Source organism: Hemitrygon akajei, chromosome 17, assembly GCF_048418815.1.
Source record: "Hemitrygon akajei chromosome 17, sHemAka1.3, whole genome shotgun sequence".
Taxonomy (NCBI): Eukaryota; Metazoa; Chordata; class Chondrichthyes; order Myliobatiformes; family Dasyatidae; genus Hemitrygon; species Hemitrygon akajei.
The window spans coordinates 58,857,457-58,875,501 of record NC_133140.1 but is presented as its reverse complement, the minus strand read 5'-3'; the positions used below and the strand labels follow the sequence as shown (position 1 = coordinate 58,875,501).

The 18,045-nt window shown below is 40.2% G+C and overlaps 1 protein-coding gene across 1 annotated transcript; it reads left to right on the top strand.

Moving 5' to 3' along the window:
• Positions 1–435: 435 nt before the first annotated feature.
• On the top strand, positions 436–17,563 carry uraha (urate (5-hydroxyiso-) hydrolase a). Its single transcript, XM_073070229.1, has 4 exons — positions 436–622; positions 10,233–10,372; positions 15,518–15,653; positions 16,294–17,563. Exons 1-4 carry the CDS (start codon positions 569–571, stop codon positions 16,381–16,383), a joined length of 420 nt encoding a protein of 139 aa, XP_072926330.1. The 5' UTR covers positions 436–568; the 3' UTR covers positions 16,384–17,563.
• The last annotated feature ends 482 nt before the right edge of the window (positions 17,564–18,045 follow it).

Here is an 18,045-nt window from a genome sequence, read left to right as displayed (position 1 = left end):
ATCCACAGCAGGGTAAATTTTAAATTGTCCCATTCAGGTCTGAAGATTTAATCGCTTTGGAGGATTTCTTGCTCTTGTGGGATAACGTCTTTCCTGACGAGGGGAGAGGGTTAAAAAAACCAGATTTATCCAAATATTTACAAACTTGGCATCATTTTTTTTAAACAGAGCATCTGCTATTCATTAACATGTCTCTTACTGACCCTAGCACAAAATAGTGCCCCTGTAGGTATGAAGGAGTTAAGCAAGCAGCCTTCAGCAGGCCCAAACCCTGGGGGTTCTATCCAAACCTTCACCATGTACACTGAACTTCCTGCACAGCAACTCAGTAAAAGAAAATATTAACTGGATTTACCTTTTCACTGCATATGCAACATAGCTCACCAATATTAATAGAGTCAGAAGGCACAAGCTAACAATTATTGACAGAAGCCGTCATTGCGAAAGAGGCAAACATTGTGAAGTTGAAGAGGGACATCATAGGACTAAAACTTAAACTTACTCTTCCCGTTAACTTAAAGTATCAACAGCTCATAATCAGTCATTTCTGGAAGACTTGTTCAATTAAATGACAGCACCACGACTTCAGCACATTCAACATCATCTTGTAACATCAAAAAAGGTAAGATGGCTCAATTTACAAAGCAACAAGTCAGGTTTGTAACGGTAGCTTTGCAGCTGAATCTTCTGAGAGATTTCACCACTTGCCAGGGTTTGAATTTCCTCAAGCTGTCAAAAGGCCATCAGGGCAGACCAGGGGCAGAGCCCAAACATCTGCCACCTGAAGACTACTAACTCTTCCACTTTTGGGGCAACCATATAAATGACAACTAGAGATTTATCTAACCGGACACAATAAACAGTGCTTCCCGGTGAGGCGACACTTCACCGGGCTCTGTTGGGGTCAAATACTGTGTCTGGTGCTCCTAGTGTGGCCTCCTGTATATCAGTGAGACCCGATGTAGATTGGGAAACTGCTTCGCTGAGCACCTACACTCCGTCCACCAGTAGAAGCGAGATCTCCCAGTGGCCACCTATTTTAATTCCACTTCCCATTCCCGTTGCAATATGTCAGTCCGTAGCTTCCTCTACTGTCATGATGAGGCCCCACTCAGGATGGAGGAACAACACTTTATATTCTGCCTGAGTAACCTCCAACCTGATGGCATGGACATCAATTTCTTGAACTTCTGGTAATGCCTCCCTTCACCATTTCCTAACCCTTTTTCCCTCTCTCACCTTATCTCCTTGCCTGCCGATCGCCTCCGTCTGGTGCCCCTCCCCCCCTTTTCTTTCTCTGACCTCTCCTTTTCGATTCCCCCTTCTCCGGCCCTGTATCTCTTTCACCAACTTCCCAGCTCTTAACTTCACCCCTCCCCCCTCCAGGTTTCACCTCTCACCTTGTGCTTCTCTCTCCCCTCCCCCCACCTTTTAAATCTACTCCTCGGCTTCTTTTCCTCCAGTCCTGCCCAAGAGTCTCAGCCCGAAACATCCACAACACTTTTTCCCATAGGTGCTGCCTGGCCTGCTGATTTCCTCCAGCATATGTTGCATGTTGCTTGGATTTCCAGCATCTACAGATCTTCTCTTGTTTGTGCTCAAATTCACTTGGTCCATCTCTGACACCTCTCTCCACCTCTTTGATCTCTACCTCTGGAGACTGCCAGTCTAATAATATCTTTAATAATAGCCACTGACTCTCACGGCTATCTTGACTACCTTGTCACTTGTAAAAATGCAATTCCCTTTTCTCAGTTCCTTCCTCTCTGCTGCATTTGTTCCAGAATGAAATTTTCCATTCCAGAACATCTCAGATGTCCTCCTTCTTCAAAGTACAGTGTCTCCCTTCCTCTACTATCGATGTTGTCCTCACCTGCACCTTCTTCATTTCCCAGACATCTGCCCACAACTCATCTTCTTACTGCCATAAAAGGGTACAGAATTTCTCTTGTCCTTACCGACCACCCCGTGAGCCTCCACCTCCAGCACACCATTCTCCGAAACTTCCTCCATCTTCAATTAAACATATCTTTGCCTCTCCCCCCACACCCTGCTTTCGACAGGGATTACTCTCTCCATAACTCCCTTATCCATTTATGCCTCCCCACTTAAATCGCTGCTGGCACTTATCCCTGCAAACAGAGTGCTACACCTCCAACTTCACCATCATTTAAAGCCCCAAACAGTCCATAAGACATCGGAGCAGAATTAGTCCATTCTCCATACACCTGACTTCTTGCCATATCCTTTGATGCCCTGACCGATCAGGAAATGATCAGCTTCCACCTTAAATATACCCACAGACTTGGTCTCCACCACCGTCTGTGGCAGAGCATTCCACAGATTCACCACTCTGGCTAAAAATGAATCCTCCTTACCTCTATTCTAAAAGGTTGCCCCTCAGTTTTGAGGCTGTGCCCTCTAGTTCTGGATACCCCGCCAGAGGAAACAACCTCTCCACATCCACCCGATCTAGTCCTTACAACATTCATTCCAGGTGAGGCAACACCTCACTCACGAGACCATTGTGGGTTCCCAGTGCAGTCCCCCCTACACCAGTGAGACCCGACGTAGAATGGGGGACACTTCGTTGAGCACCTTCAGAACCCAACAGGCAGGATTTTATGGTGGCCACCCATTTTAATTGCACTCTCCATTCCCATTCTGACATGTCAGTCCTTGGCATCCTCTACTGCCACTCTTGGGGTGGATAAACAACACCTCATTTTCCATCTGGATAGCTTCCAACTTGATGGCATGAACATCTACTTCTCTAACTTTGGGTAATTTCTCCACCCTCCCATTCTCTCTTTTCCCATTCCCCATTCTGGCTCCCTTCTTCCCCCTCTCTTCTCCTCATCTTCCTATCACCTCCATCGGGTGCCCCTCCTCCTTTCCTTTCTTCTATAGTTCTCTCTCCTCTCCTATCAGATTCCCCTTCCTCAGTCCTTTACATTTTCCACCCATCACCTCTCAGCTTCTCACCTCATCTCCCTTCCCCTCACTGGCTTCAAGTGTCACACATGGTCTCAGTGAGATTTCTATGTACTGTGTAAAGAAACTTCCCCGAGCACATTTGACAAACTATCACATCTAGTCCTTTTATATTATGGGAGTCCCAATCAATATGCGGAAAGTTAAAACCACCCATTGCAACAACCTTCTATTTCTTGCAAACGTGTGCACTCTCTACAAATTTGTACCCGTAAATCCCTAGGACTGTTGGGTGCTCTGTAATATAGCCCCATTAACATGTTCATACCTAACTTATTACTCAGTTCCTCACCCATAACACCTCACTAGACAACTTCTCCAGTCTGTCCTGACTGCACTGCTGTGACATTTTCCCTGACTACTACCCCTTCTCCAATAATCCCTCCCACTCCGTTGCATCTAAATCAACTGAACATTGCACTGCCAGTCCTGCCCCTCCTGTAATTAAGTCTCACTAATGGATGCAATATCATAATTCCAGGTGTTGATCCATGCCCTGAGCTCATTTGCCTTTCTTACGGTGCTTCTTGCATTGAAACATACGCAGCTCAGGACATTAGTCACACCACATGTACTCCTTCCCTTTTCTTATTCTGGCTTCTTCCCCCTTCCTTTCCATTCCTGATGAAGGGTCTCAGCCCGAGCCGGCAACTGTTTATTCCTCTCCATAGATGCTAACTGACCTGCTGAGCATTCTGTACGTGTTGTCACAGAAGGTCAATGGCAAAGAACGGGAGGAAGGTGAGAGTGGAAGAGAGAGCACAAGGCGTAATGTGCCACCTTGTGAAGCTGAACCCATAAATGGAGAGAGAAAAACACAGCCAATAATGCAGTTCTCAGCTGTGTTTGCAACTTTTACATGTCTCTTTGTTTTCTCTACCTCTTGCTCTCTCAATCTCTCTCGCTCTCTAATTATCTTCATTAACCTCTCAGCCTGTTGGCTTCACTGGCTGCATATCATCATGCTACCCCTGACGTCGTCCTTTGTTCTATCATTCCACCCTCTCTGCAAATTAAAGTAGCCTTTTTTCTCTTTCTACTAGTTACAATAAATCTTCTCAAGTAAATATTCTTATTTATTTAGTTTCTCTTTAGACTGGTGCAGCCAGACCTGCTAAATATTTCCTGCATTTTCTCTTATTCTACAGATCCCTCTGCTCTTTCACTTCACCAAAGATTTCCAAACCCAAACAATACTTCTATCATTGATGAAGCCACACTGTTCACAACACTGTTGCCTATTTTGTTCTCACTCCACCATCCTACTAATAATCTCTTGAAGCTTTTTGATCCTTGGAAAATTTACTGTACTTCTGGCTTCAGCATCCTCTTCAAATGTGACCAGTGTTGTTAGACGTGTATCCAGAGATGTACAGAGAATCCAACAATATAAAAAACATGTTCAGGAGCAGCTCATTTGAACGCCTGTATCTGCTTCAGCATTCGATAAGATTACGGCCAATACTTTATCTCAGCACCACTTTCCAGCACCAATCCACTATTCCCAATATGAATTCCTGCACTGGAACGCCTACCATTCTCCCGGCTGAGAAATGCTAAGGATTCTTTTTACCACCTTAGCAAAGGGATTTGTATCTTGAAGAGCAGCCTTTACTTTAAGACCTTGCTTTTAGATGTCCGCCCATGGGCACCTAGATCAAACTTGCATCTAGCCAGTCAAGTCCCAGAAGTATCTTGTAATTTTCAACGGCATCACCCGTCATTCTGCCAACTCAAGAGACTACTACTATTGTCTGCTCAATAGCTTCTTATCAAACAAACCCAGCTGCAGGGGGATGGGGACCAGAGTGCCAGAACAGATGGTGGGGAGGTTACGGGGACAGACGTTGGTAAGACCTCAGACACAGTCTGTACTCTGAAGGTTGAGCATGTTGTGACTAATGTCCTGAATGACATATATTTCAATGCAAGAATGATCACAGCAAAGGCAGATGAACTCAGGGCGTGGATCAACACTTAGAATTATGATATTGCATTCATTAGTGAGACTTGGTTGCAGGAGGGGCAGGACTGGCAGCTCAGTATTCCAAGGTTCATTTGTTTTAGGTGTGACAGAGTGCGAGGAATTGAAGGAGAAGGAGTGGCGTTACCGGTCAGGGAAAATGCCACAGCAGAGCACTGTCAGGACTGATTAGAGATCTTGCCTAGAGAGGCGTTATGGGTGGAACTGAGTATTAAGCATGACCACATTAATATTACAACTACACAACAGTCCTAGGGATTTACAGGAACAAACTTGTAGAGAGATTGCATGCTGTTGCAAAAAATATAAGGTTGTTATAGTAGGTGATTTTAACTTTCCATATATTGACTGGGACACCCATAATGTAAAAGGACTGGATGTGATAAGAGTTTTTCAAATGTGTTCGGGAAAGTTTCCGTAGCCAGTGCGTAGAAGTCCCGATGAGAGTATGAGTGATACTGGATCTGCTGTAAAGGGAATGAGACAGGGCAGGTGACAAAGGTTGTGCAGGGGAACACTTCGCACCTAGTGGCCACAATGCCCTTAGTTTCAAAGTAAACATGGGAAAGAGAGGTCTGTGTCGTGAGTTGAGATTCTAAAATGGGGAAAGGCATTTTCATGGCATCAGAAAGGATCTGGCAAGTGTGGATTGGGACAGGCCGTCTTCTGGAAAAGAAGGCCTTCAAAAGTGAAATGTTGAGAGTACGAAGGTTGTATGTGCCTGTCAGAATAAAAGGTAGAGGTAACAGGTTTATGGAATCTTGGTTTTCAAGAGATATTAAGACCCTGGTTTAAAAAAAAAGGTGCATAGCTAGTATAGACAAGGTAGGAGCAAATGAGGTGTTTATGGAGTACAAGAAATGCAAGAGAACACTTGCACAAGAAGCCAGGAGGATTAGAAGGCAAGAAGTTCCCCTAGCAGACAAGCTGAAGGAGAATCCTAAGGGATTCTGCAGACATGTTAAGAGCAAAGTGATTACTACAGACAAATTGGTCCTGTGGAAGATCAGAATTTGTAATCCATGCACGTAGCCAATAGATTTTAAATAAATTTTGCATCTGTATTCACTCAGGAGATGGATACACAATCTATAGAAGTAAGGCAAAGCAGCAGAGACTTCATGGCCCCTGTACAGAATACAGAGGAGGAGGTGTTTGCTGTCTTGAGGCAAATGAGGGTCGATAAACCCCCAGGAACTGACAAGGTGTTCCCTCAGACCCTGTGGGAGGCGAGTGCTGAAACTGCAGGGTGACTAGTGGTGTGCCGCAGGGATCAGTGCTGGGTCCATTGTTGTTTCTCATCTATAGCAATGATCTGGATGATAATGAGGTAAACATTAGGCTCGATTAACTCATGTTCATCTAGGGGAAGCTGGCCTTGGCCCTGCCAGATGGTGTAATACCTTTGGGTGGATGCTATGTAACGCACCCCGGTCAAACCCACAACATAAAATATCAGACAGTACACAATATGCGATTAAATGATTGCACTTTATAACTCTTAATCGGGCTATGTGGTTAGCAGAGAAACAAAATAACAAATAAAATAAAAAAAGAAAGGAGCCACTTTTAATAAAATAGTTTGTGCACAAATAAATCATTGGAGCTCTCATCCACCAAACAACCTCTGCTGAAAATGCCACTGACACTCCGACCCTTGGATTCCCGTCTCCCCACTCTCCACACGTCCTTCCTCTCGTTCCTCCTCCACCGAAAACCTGGTTCCCAGACATACAAGAATAATGTGCCTCCCATTGGTTAACTGCCCGTTATCTAGAGTTATAACCCAAACGTCGCAGCTACAGAGAAACCGTTCCATTAGCCTTAGCTTTACTGAGAACCCTACAACTGGATCAGCAAACTTGTGGATGATACCAAGACCTGATGGTGTAGTGAATGCATGGAAGAGTATCAGAGCTTGCAGCAGGATCTGGACCAGATGGAAAAGTGGACTAAAGAACGAAAGGTAGAATTTAATGCAGACAAGTGTGAAGTGTTATACTTGGTAGGCCCAACCAGGGTAGGTCTTACACAACGAATGGTAAGTCGTGTAAGATGTTGATTGAATATTGCATGCAGTTTTGGGCACATACCTATAGGAAAGATATAAATAAGGTTGAAAGAGTGCAGAGAAATTTTACAGGGATATTGCCAGGACTGGAGGACCTCAGTTATAAGGAAAGATTCAATAGGTTAGGAAATTATTCCTTGGAACATAGAAGATTGAGGGAAGAACTGATAGACATATACAAAATTATGAGGGGTATAGATAGGATAAATGCAAGCAGGCTTTTTCCACTGAGGTTGAGTGGGACGACAACCAGTGGCCATGGGCTGAGGGTGAAAGATGAAATGTTTAGGGGAAACATGAGGGAAAACTTCTTCACTCAGAGGGTTGTGAAAGTGTGAATGAGCTGCCAGTGCAAGTGGTGCATGCAAGCTTGATTTCAGTGCTTAAGAGAAGCTTGGATAGGTATGTGAATGGTAGGGGTATTGCTGGGGGTGGGGTGGCTAAGGTCCCAATGCAAGACAATGAGAGTAGGCAGTTTAAATGGTTTGGCATGGACTAGATGGGCCAAAGGGCCTGTTTCTGTACCTCCATAACATCACAGTGTCAAACTAGTGATATTCACTGTATTTCTACTATCACAAATATAAACTAAACTCACACAAAATATCCTATGTGTGGTCTCACTCTACATAAATGGAGCAAGATGTTTCTATCCCCTTGCTTCATAGCATTAGGCTTCCTAATTGTTTATCACGCCCACAGTGTGACTTTGTGATTTGTATATAAAGGTCTTCTGGTCTCTCTGAACACCATCTCCTTTCAGTCTCTCAGCTTTTGAAGAACATTACACTTTGAACTAAATTGGATGGAGGCACAATTTTCTCACAGCATATTCCATCTGTCATTTCTGCTGCAGCAGATGGTCGGTCCCTCAGTTCTAAACGGCATCCAGGTCTTCACCACCACCCCATGTACAGCCCATGCAGGTGAATAGGCATTTGGGAGGCAGGCAGGATGGTTTTGCTGCCTGCTGCAGGCATCTTCTGGTGGGAACTCAGTTCACAGTCACATTTCCCGTTTGTGAACTGTCCGCGTTATAAACAGTTCACAGGACTGAATCCTGCCGTGACCTGGAGGACCTGCTTGTTCATTCACTTGGTATAAATCCCTGAAATCCAATCTACGTCATCAATACATTCTCTTCAGATTTGCAATGTAAGCAAACCAGGATTTATTATATGATCAAAATTATTGTTATTGATCGTGAACAGCTGGAACTGCAGCAGTAATCCGTCCTCCCCCATGTCACAGATTTCTAATCTGAAAATGACCTGTTCATTCCTACCCTCTGCTCTCCAACTATTAACCAATTCCTCAGTTCACACCAGTATATTACCCACAATACTGTGTACTTTCATTTTGTTGAATAATATATTTCTTCAATTCAAAATGCTTCCAAACATCCAATTAAACCATGCTAATTGGTTCACCCTTACTCCTTCTCTTCATAGTGAAAGGACACTACGTGGGACGTAACCAGGACATGCCCACGTCTGTAATCAGAATCAGGTTTAACATTACCAGCACATGTCGTGCAATTTGTTAACTTACTGGCAGCAGTACAATGAAGTACAAGTTAATATAGAAAATAAATACAGGTGTCCCCCGCTTTATGAATGTTCGCTTTACGCCACTTCATTTTTACAAAAGACTTACATTAGTAACCTGTTTTCGCATTACAAAGAGGATTTCGCTTTTACGGAAATTTTTCCCATATAAGTGAATGGTTCTTGGCTTTACGCCATTTCAGCTTAAGAAAGGTTTCATAGGAACGCTCTACCTTTGTAAAGGGGAGGGGGGGTGGACACCTGGAAGTGAATTACACTTTAACTTTACTAACTTTAATCCAATTTGTTTTAGCCTCAACATTAATCCATTTTCCTCAATCATCTCCACCGGACTTGCCTGTGATGTCATGAGTTGAAACATGTCAGTCTGTACGTGGCAAATCCACCGTTTTTTCTTCATCGATAGATCAGTAACCTCTCGAAAACTTTTTTCAAGTTCCATCTTTTCTGTTACCTAGCACCAATATTTTGTTTCTGAAGGAAACTGGTGACAAACTATTTTTTTTTGGGTGGATTGAAAAGGCAGCAGAGGAAAGGTTGCATCAAGTTTAAATCTTAACAGATGTAACATATTTCTGGATATCCCCCAATTCCAGAAACAAACAAAAATATTACCAAATAACACAGGAACAGGCCCATTATGCTGTGTCATACTAATCTCCAGTTAATAATCCCTTCTGCCCACATGCCTGCATTCCTCCATTCTCTGCAAATTCCAGTGGCTAAAATCCTCTTAACTGCCTATATATTTGTTTTCATTACCACACCCCGCAGCGCATTCCAGACGCCCGGAAACTCTTGTGTGAAAAAAACTGGACCCACACATCGCCTTTGAGCTAAAATAAGATCTGAAATGAACGTGGTCACTAACATCTGAGTGGCAGCAATCTGCTCCTACACCCTGCTGATTACTAGTTTAATCCATAAAACACAGGAGCTGAGTTAGACTATGACGGGGTGGCAATGGGGTGGGGAAGACTTTAGCCTCGAAAGGTCAACGACAGCACAAAATAATCTGTACACAAACAACAGAGTTCATTCCCAAATCACATGCCGCCTAGTTTTCACCCATTCACTTGCGGAAACTGGGTGAAAATCTGGGGACTCCATGTCCAATAACATCTCTCTGGTTGTATAGAGACGGGCAAATAATGTTGGCCTAGAACCCCAAGAGATCGGTTTTATTCCTCTAATGTAACACATTTGTTGCGGAGGGTAATATTGGGCTGGGAGAAGATACACACAAGCCTTGTTGCCTGCTGTAGCAACACCTTTATACTAACTGGTGAGCAGTGGCTGCTCCCAAGAAGGGCAGTATGATGTACATCATTGACTGCAGTCTGGTGTGCTACTGCCCATTTCTACCAGGCCGCTCAGAACACCAATCAGTGCCCCAATTTAATGTGGAATCCTCGACAAACCAGGAGGACATCTCTGAGATATTTAAAAAATACTCACCTGGCAGTTTCCCCTCCTTCACTAGCTGAAGATCTGAGGGGAATGTGTTATGAGTTGAAAGTTTTAGGCAATTTTCTGTTAACATTCTTCTAGGAATACAAAAATATTCATTCAACATAGTAGCTTCAGTGAACTTTTGAGCACCTTTTTGCAACAGAGTAACTCCTGGGAGCACGACATGTCTCAGAGCCCGCTAACGACTCACGCCCTCAACACGGCCCGAGGGATGCCCGCTGCTCGCCTGGCGGTCACCGTTTCCCGGTTGGAGAATGAGGGATGGAGAGAGGTGGCAAGAGGGTACGTCCTATCACCATAAACAATGAGCGATATGTAAATGCTTTCATCGGCCTTACTCAGGCCCAGACCTCTGTCAATCACAATTCCATAGTCGAGTTTATTGTCTATGCACAAGTACGTGTATGCACAAGTACGTGTATGCACAAGTACGTGTATGCACAAGTACAATGAAAAACTTACAGTGTTGCATCATATAGACAACATTCACAAAAATAAACATAAATTATTTGCTACCTACCCCGTAACGGGTTTAAAGAGCCAGCAGAAATAGAACACACCTGGAGTCTGGTTTTGTTATTAACAAAACACTATTTATTAGTAGCAACGTAATATAGTAATATAAAACCAGATAAATCAAACTGGTTAGCAGAGTTTATGCTTATATAAGTGTGTAAATATAAAACCCCAAACTTCTTCAAGTTTACATGGCAAATTATCATCTTACGATAGTATAGGTATGAAGTCAGTTCAATTCGTGATACTGAGTTGAGTAGAATTGAGGAGAGAGAGAGAGAGGTGATTTGTTTTCCAAGTAAGCCAATGCCGTCGATCTTGCCACATTGTCCTCTGAAGTCCTTTTAAAGTCACCGACTGTGACCACACTAAAGGGACCGTCTTCACGCGGTAAAGCTATCAACCCAGGCAAGGGTTAAGCACACCGATAGCTTTCCACCGGTCACCCCTATTCCCACACTGCGAGCAAAACCCACCCTTTTGTGGGCACTCAAAGCTCACCCAGTGTCTGTCTGAAAAGCCAGCTGACCTTGTATATATCCCAAACATGCTGAACATCAACTGTCCATCATACAGCTCCGCCCTTCCGTAACTATAGCGACTCACGAGCTGCTCGGTGCTCTCTCTCTCTCTCTCTCTCTCTCTCTCTCTCTGAATCAATGACACACCCTCTCTCTCTTTTTTAAAGGCACAGCCATTATGAATAAACCTTAGGATTTCGTCACATATACAACAATTTTTACAAGAAAGAACACAATCAGAACAATATAAAATAAAATCCATGTTAGTGCAGTGATCAAAGTGATTCGGGCGCATAAGGACAGTAAGAGTTCCAGAGCCACACTTAGAAAATGCTGGAGGAACCCAGCGTGTTATGCAGACTTGATGGAGAGAAATGGACAGTTGACATTTCAGGTCAAGACCATATCTGTTGTGTTTCAAAGAAGGAATTCTGGTCTCAGTTAGCATCTTAGTAAATCTGAATGAGTTCCGGGAGTGGGGGTGGGGGGGGGGGAGCATTCGATGCTACCGACACATTAAAGGAGAATTATTTAAATCAGTGCTGTTCCAGTTTGTCGGAGACTTCAGCCTCTACACTGTTAAGTCTAATGGTGACAACGTAAACAGACAATGTAGGAATCCGTTTGTATAAACATGAGAATCGATGGCTTGGGATGCCCTTCTTACATAAACGTCCTGAACACACACTGTGTAGATTTGAATTTCTAAAGCATCTTTCACATCCTTATAACTACAGGCTAATTAATGTATTTGAAAGATGGTCCCTGTTGTAGTCAATTAGAAGGAAGGAAATTTTCAATATTTAAAAAGGAGTAAATACACGAGACAACAAATTTTTTCAAAGTGTTGCTTCCTCATAATTTTTTAAATGATAGACCCAGTGATGCTAAACACAAACATAATTTCAGATTACTTGTATCTCTTAGGAATTTGGAGAAACAAGAAATTACCGGTAGCTTTTATTGAATATGATGTATTGAGTAATGGTGCTGATGATTTGCAACAGTTCAGCTAAGTTAAAATGTTTTACCGATGATTTTTGTTTGTACTCAGCATCTGAGGCTTCTCGCTTAAGTGTCCAATCACCCAGCATTGATGGATTCCAGTTTCCCAGATATCATTTCTCTATGACTGCAATGTCTTGGTGAAATCTTTTGCCATGTTTGTCATTGATAGTGCCAAGATTTGCAAGGAAGAAGTCTAAATGGAAATGCAGAGAATGAATCTTTAGTGACATGTTGCACTTTGTGGTTTTGTACACTTGAAGCATTTTGTCAACCGGCTGCTAGAAAATTTTTAACAGCATCCTCAAATGCCTTTCATGCAATTTTCTCCAGTCTCACTAGAAGTTCCTCAAGTTGCCTGTCATTGATTTGTGGACCAACAGAAATGCCTACCTTAACCTTTGCATCAATTATTCTGTGAAATATCCATCTCATATATTGAAATCCTTTGCTGAAATGTATAGCCTTCCTAAAACTTGTTCTGCCATGCAGCATTGGCCCTGCCTAAGCATGCCTGGACAAGATAGAAAACTTTTCAGCTTCCATTGTGGGCAACATTTTAATTAACTCGAATAATGAATCGAAATAACAAATATAGATTATTTTTTTAAATAGTGCATGATAGGGAAACTTCATGGTAATTTTCATGATCTATAAGATATACCCAAAAGTAATCAGGAAGAAAAATCTTTACAACACACACAAAATGCTGGTGGAACACAGCAGGCCAGGCAGCATCTATAAGGAGAAGCACTGTCGACATTTCGGGCCAAGACCCTTCGTCAGATTTGTCAGAAAAATCTTTGTTGTCTGATGCTATTGGCTTCTGAGTGCTAGGGGTTATTGGCTTGCTCTTCAAAATATTTGATGTGAGGAGGAGCCTCACTGGGAATAGTTGAGTTTGTTAGGATTTAAACTCGTATGGCAGTGGGATGAAAAGAAGAGAGAAGTAAAACACTAGAAGCAGAAGGTGGGGTGGGGGGTTCAGGCAAGTAGGTATTCAGAAGGAAAAGGCAATACTGTAGTGCAGTGCAACAAGAGCTAGAGTTTGCACAGTATGCAAATGTTTCGGAAGCCTGAGACAGAAAATGATAAAGTTAAAGGCAATAAAGCAAGATGAAATGAGGAAGGCAGTTCACACTTGGTCAGCGTAAGGAATTTAACTGTGTTGATATTGCAATACACCAGTGAGATTATGTCACAAAAAAGTCAAGAACAATCTTATTAGGTAAAACTAAGAAACTAAAAAGGGAACATTACACTGGTGAATGTATTCTGTAGGTCTTCAATAGCTGGGAGAGATAAATGGGAGCAGATATCTAGGAGATAATAGAGAAGTGTAAAAACTACAGGGTAGGTATAATAGGGATGTCAATTAGCCCAACTACTATTACTATGAGTTAAGGTAGAGTAGTTGAAAACTCTCTGAAATGTGTCTGGGATATTTTGTAGTGCAGGATGTTTGACTTTTACCCCAAAATTTCATAATATCTACAGTAAAGACAACTGGGGCTTCTTCCTCTATTGACATAATACAGTTACTATGTCAAAGCCACTTCCATTATCTCCTTTAGAAATTTGTCCTTGAAGCAACAAAAAAAGAACTGAGCCAGGTGTATCAAGTTTTGATGGGAAGCATTTAGGGAGCAATCTTAATATTTATGTTCATAGTCAAGATAAGTATATAAAATGTACATTTCAAAGTAAAAGAAAATCATTGGAGGAAGATCAATTTCAATGGGAAGTTTGTCAATCCAGCCCAGCAATATATACACAGATGTTGAGGGGAATATTAAGGCACTAGATGAATACTTTGCACCTATCTTCACTTGAATATGTCATTCCTAAAGTATTCTTTTAGTTTTTAATTTAAATATTTAATATTTGATAATTTTGAAATGTATATATACTTACTAATAATATAAATAATTATACCAGATAAATGATAACCTAAATTTTTAAATTAAACCTATACAGTATAATCTAAAGCATTTATAAACACATCTAATGTGAGATAGTTGAGAAAAGTTGACAGCATAGACATTATCAGAAAAGTTAGTTGAACTTAAATAGGTAAGTCACCAGATGGGACACATTGTAAGATTTGGAGTGGGAGGGAATGCTGGAGGAAATTAAGGGGATACTGACCATAATTTTTCAATGCTATTTGAATACATGGATGGTGCCAGAGGACCAGAGAGTGGCAAATGTTACTCTCTTATCAAAGTCACTATAGGCTAATTAATTTAACATCTTTAGTGGGAAATCTTTCAAGATAAGATGCTGGGACAAAGGATGCTGTTATAGAAGGAATGCAGGAGAAAAATGATCAAAGGACATGGGTAACCCAGTCATTGAAAGAGGCAAGGCATCATGAGAAAGTGGCTAATAACTTTATCGAAAGAGGCATAAGCTACAACAGCAGGAAAGCCATGCTAAACCTTTAGAAAGTACTGGTTTGAGCTCATCTGGAGACTTGTGTTCAAATTTAGTCACATCATTATAGGACAGGATTGATTGCATTGGTGAGAGTCTGGAAAACATTTGCGAGAATTATTTCTGGGATGAGGGATTTCAAATACAAGGACAGAGAGACTGAGACTTCTATCTTTCAAAAATACTAAAGGGAGCTTTGATGGAAATATATTTTAAAGGAAGAGGTGTCATGCCTATTCTCACTAGTTCAGAGTTCTAAGACCAGAAATCACAAGTATAGACCAGAGAAAGATAATTAAGCATAACACAACAAAAAAGTTATTTTCTTACACTGTGTATGGTTGGAATATGGAATGCACTGTCTGCATGAAGGCAGGTTCCACTTTGACCTTCAAGGGGGAATTGTACAAATACATGGTGAGGAAGAAATTGTGGGACTACAAGAAAGAGCCAGATATTAGAACAAGTGACTTGCTCTGATAGAGAGCCAGCATAGACCCAGTGGGCCAAATGGTCTCACATGCTGTGCTCTAATAAAACTTGTGTATCCATTTCCTCTCCTTTCAAGATCTTCCTTAATAGTCACCTCTTGATCAAACTTTAAGTAACCTTACTCAGTGTCATTAACTTAGCATCCATTTTACAAAATGCTCTCTTGCGGAAGTTTATTTTTTAACTGTTGTAACTAATATAAATGTTTAGAGTTGGCAGTTTTATCAAGAGAAATCCTATATCAGGAAACAGAATCATCTTCATATGGTACTGCTTCCTTAGTTCAAATACTGTTGACAAAAATGAGTTTGATGCAGTCTATTTTTCACAATATACAGTAACTTAAAAACAAAGAGGATGAATTATACAATGTGTTTGCATTAATATTTTAAGGAAATAATTGGTTAAAAACAATATTGAAAGCAAGTAAATTTATCTGCATTTCTGTTGTGTGTAGGGTTACTAATTCAGATGGCAGATGCCCTGGTCTGCTAACATCACAGACTTTTATTCCTGGGATATACAAGATGAAATTTGCAACAGATGAATATTGGCAATCATTAAAAGTGGCCAGTTTCTACCCATATGTAGAGGTAATAACAACAAAAGCTTTAATTTTCTATACATATCAATAGAAATCACACTTTTCAGAAATGAAAAGTAACATCTACTATGCTCAAGTCGCTTCAAAAGTTAATGGAATATGATTTTAGTTTAACATGTAACTGAACATCATTATTAACTGCAGTGAAGATATCTGTTTCCATTTGCAAAGTACCTATCCACTAGAGGTAAAATCAGTCATAAATGTACAGCAGTTTTAAAAGGTAAATGTTACTTAATTAAAGGATTTTTAAAAAATGTATTGGAAATATTCAGCAGGTTCGATAGTTTCAGTATTGAAACAAAATCAGCATTTTAATATTAATGCTTTTTTTCTCTTTCTACCAGATATTTTCTGACCTGCTAAGTATTTTCACTAATATTTGCTTTTATTTGAAAAGGAGATCTTTATTTTTACATCAGGATACAGCTTAAGATAGATTTAAATGATTTTATATGGGGTAATTTCAACATTCTATGGCGATGTAAAATGTGTGATGGCAAATTGCTAACTAATTTTAAATCTCTCCCAATATTTTCCAGTTTCATCTATTGTAAAAAGATAAAATAGCTGAAAGGCAAATTTATTTAACTTGATTATACATCTAATTTTCTCATTATGTTTCTTAGATTGTCTTCAACATTTCAGATACAAGTCAGAAGTACCACATTGCTCTTCTCCTGAATCCATTCTCATATACTACCTACCGAGGATCCTAAGTGTCCTTATCATTACAATAATGCAGTGTGGATTAATTTTTACATTGTAATAAGATTCTGTATGTTAATATGTGTATTTTTCACTAACTTCTATACAATGATATAAAGTATTAGTTATAGATTCAAATAGAAAAATAAAAGCATGGCCTTTATTTACACAAAATTGAGGAAGCTATGTATCTGCTATATTTTCTTATCTTTGGTCAAACCCTGTTTATGGCACTGTGTTAAGTTTTGGGACGCGGGTTTTAGACTTATTTTTAAGACAAATTGTTTCAACTTGGCTTGCATTCACTTCAATAATAAAAGTAATGTAATTAAGTTTTTTAAATGTTTCCTAGAATTTCCAGGGAGAGGTTATGATACAATACTGATAGCAAAGAATACCCTGAAGTAAGAATTTTTATTTTAATGCCAAATTTGAAACTGGATTGGTGAAATGAGCAGGGCCTGTCCACTACATAATTAGTTGGGCTAATCTCATAAGTGTAGTTAAAACCTGGAAACTTGTTTGAACATCAGGAATCTTTCTGTAATTTGGGTTGCAAATTTGAAGATCAGACATTGCAAGAGGCTAAAATTCTGAGAGTATCCATGATGAAGTTACTTTTTAGTGGGGAAAATTGTTTCAAGCTCACATGTAATCAGGCTACAGACTTAAAGTTGGTGGGAAGCAAATCATAAATATAATTATTTGAAGAGAAACAACAATTATTTGTTGGAGGAAAAGATATTATTTTGGAGACATCCGATTTGCACATTTTGGCTTTTATTTCTCTAATAGCTAGGAGGGCGCTCTTGCTTAAATGGAAGGATGTTGCTCCGCCTACTCATGCTCAATGGTTACATGATGTTATATCATGCTTAAATTTAGAAAAGATCCACTATTCAATTTCTGAATCTAGTCAAGACTTTCAGACATTGTGGGGACCATTTTTGAACTATTTTCAAAACCTTTGATTTGCTGTTAAAGTACAGATGTTGGCTAATAATATATTTCACTATATGATAAGAATTTTTTTTCCTTTTTTCTTACTTTACCAAAGAGCATCGATCTTGGTAGTGGCTTTAGATTTTTTTTGGTATAATAAAATTATCACATTTCAATATTACAATTTAACTTAATTTACATGAATATAGGATAATGAGATTGCATGTGTGATTCAAATATAATGTATTTGGTATTATTTTATCTTTTTTGACTTATAGTATATATCTTCTTGTACTCTGTATTCTTCTATGTAGAAATTAATAAAAATATTGAAGGAGAAGCAAAACAATGTTATTTTAAATTTAAAGAACATACCCAAGTTCAAATAAGGCAAAAAAAAAGCCAGGTAAACACGTGATCTTGCTACTAGTGGTGGAAAACCTAGACATTGAGCATTAGATTTAATTTTTTAAAATACTAAACACAGGCAATGCCAAAATCTCATTTATTTTAAACCATGGAGACAGGGAACAATTGTGACCAAGAAGAATTCTGAACGTTTGTAATAGTACAGAGCATTTTGTACATTGTAAATTATTCATGTAATTTCCCCAAATAAATTTGAGGATTTTTTTTTGTATAAGCTGAAAATAGAATTGACAGGACAGAATTCAAATGTTCTGTGTGTTCTGTGCTAAACCATCTGGTAAGTAGAACTTGTAGCCCCTCAC

Bases quoted from the DNA above. Each gene is read 5' to 3' on its own strand.
- uraha (XM_073070229.1), top strand. From the start codon at position 569: ATGACAGCACCACGACTTCAGCACATTCAACATCATCTTGTAACATCA. The intron at 623-10,232 runs GTAAGATGGCTC...TTTTTGCAACAG, and splicing joins ATCTTGTAACATCAAAAAAG to AGTAACTCCTGGGAGCACGA. The intron at 15,654-16,293 runs GTAATAACAACA...TATGTTTCTTAG, and splicing joins GTTTCTACCCATATGTAGAG to ATTGTCTTCAACATTTCAGA.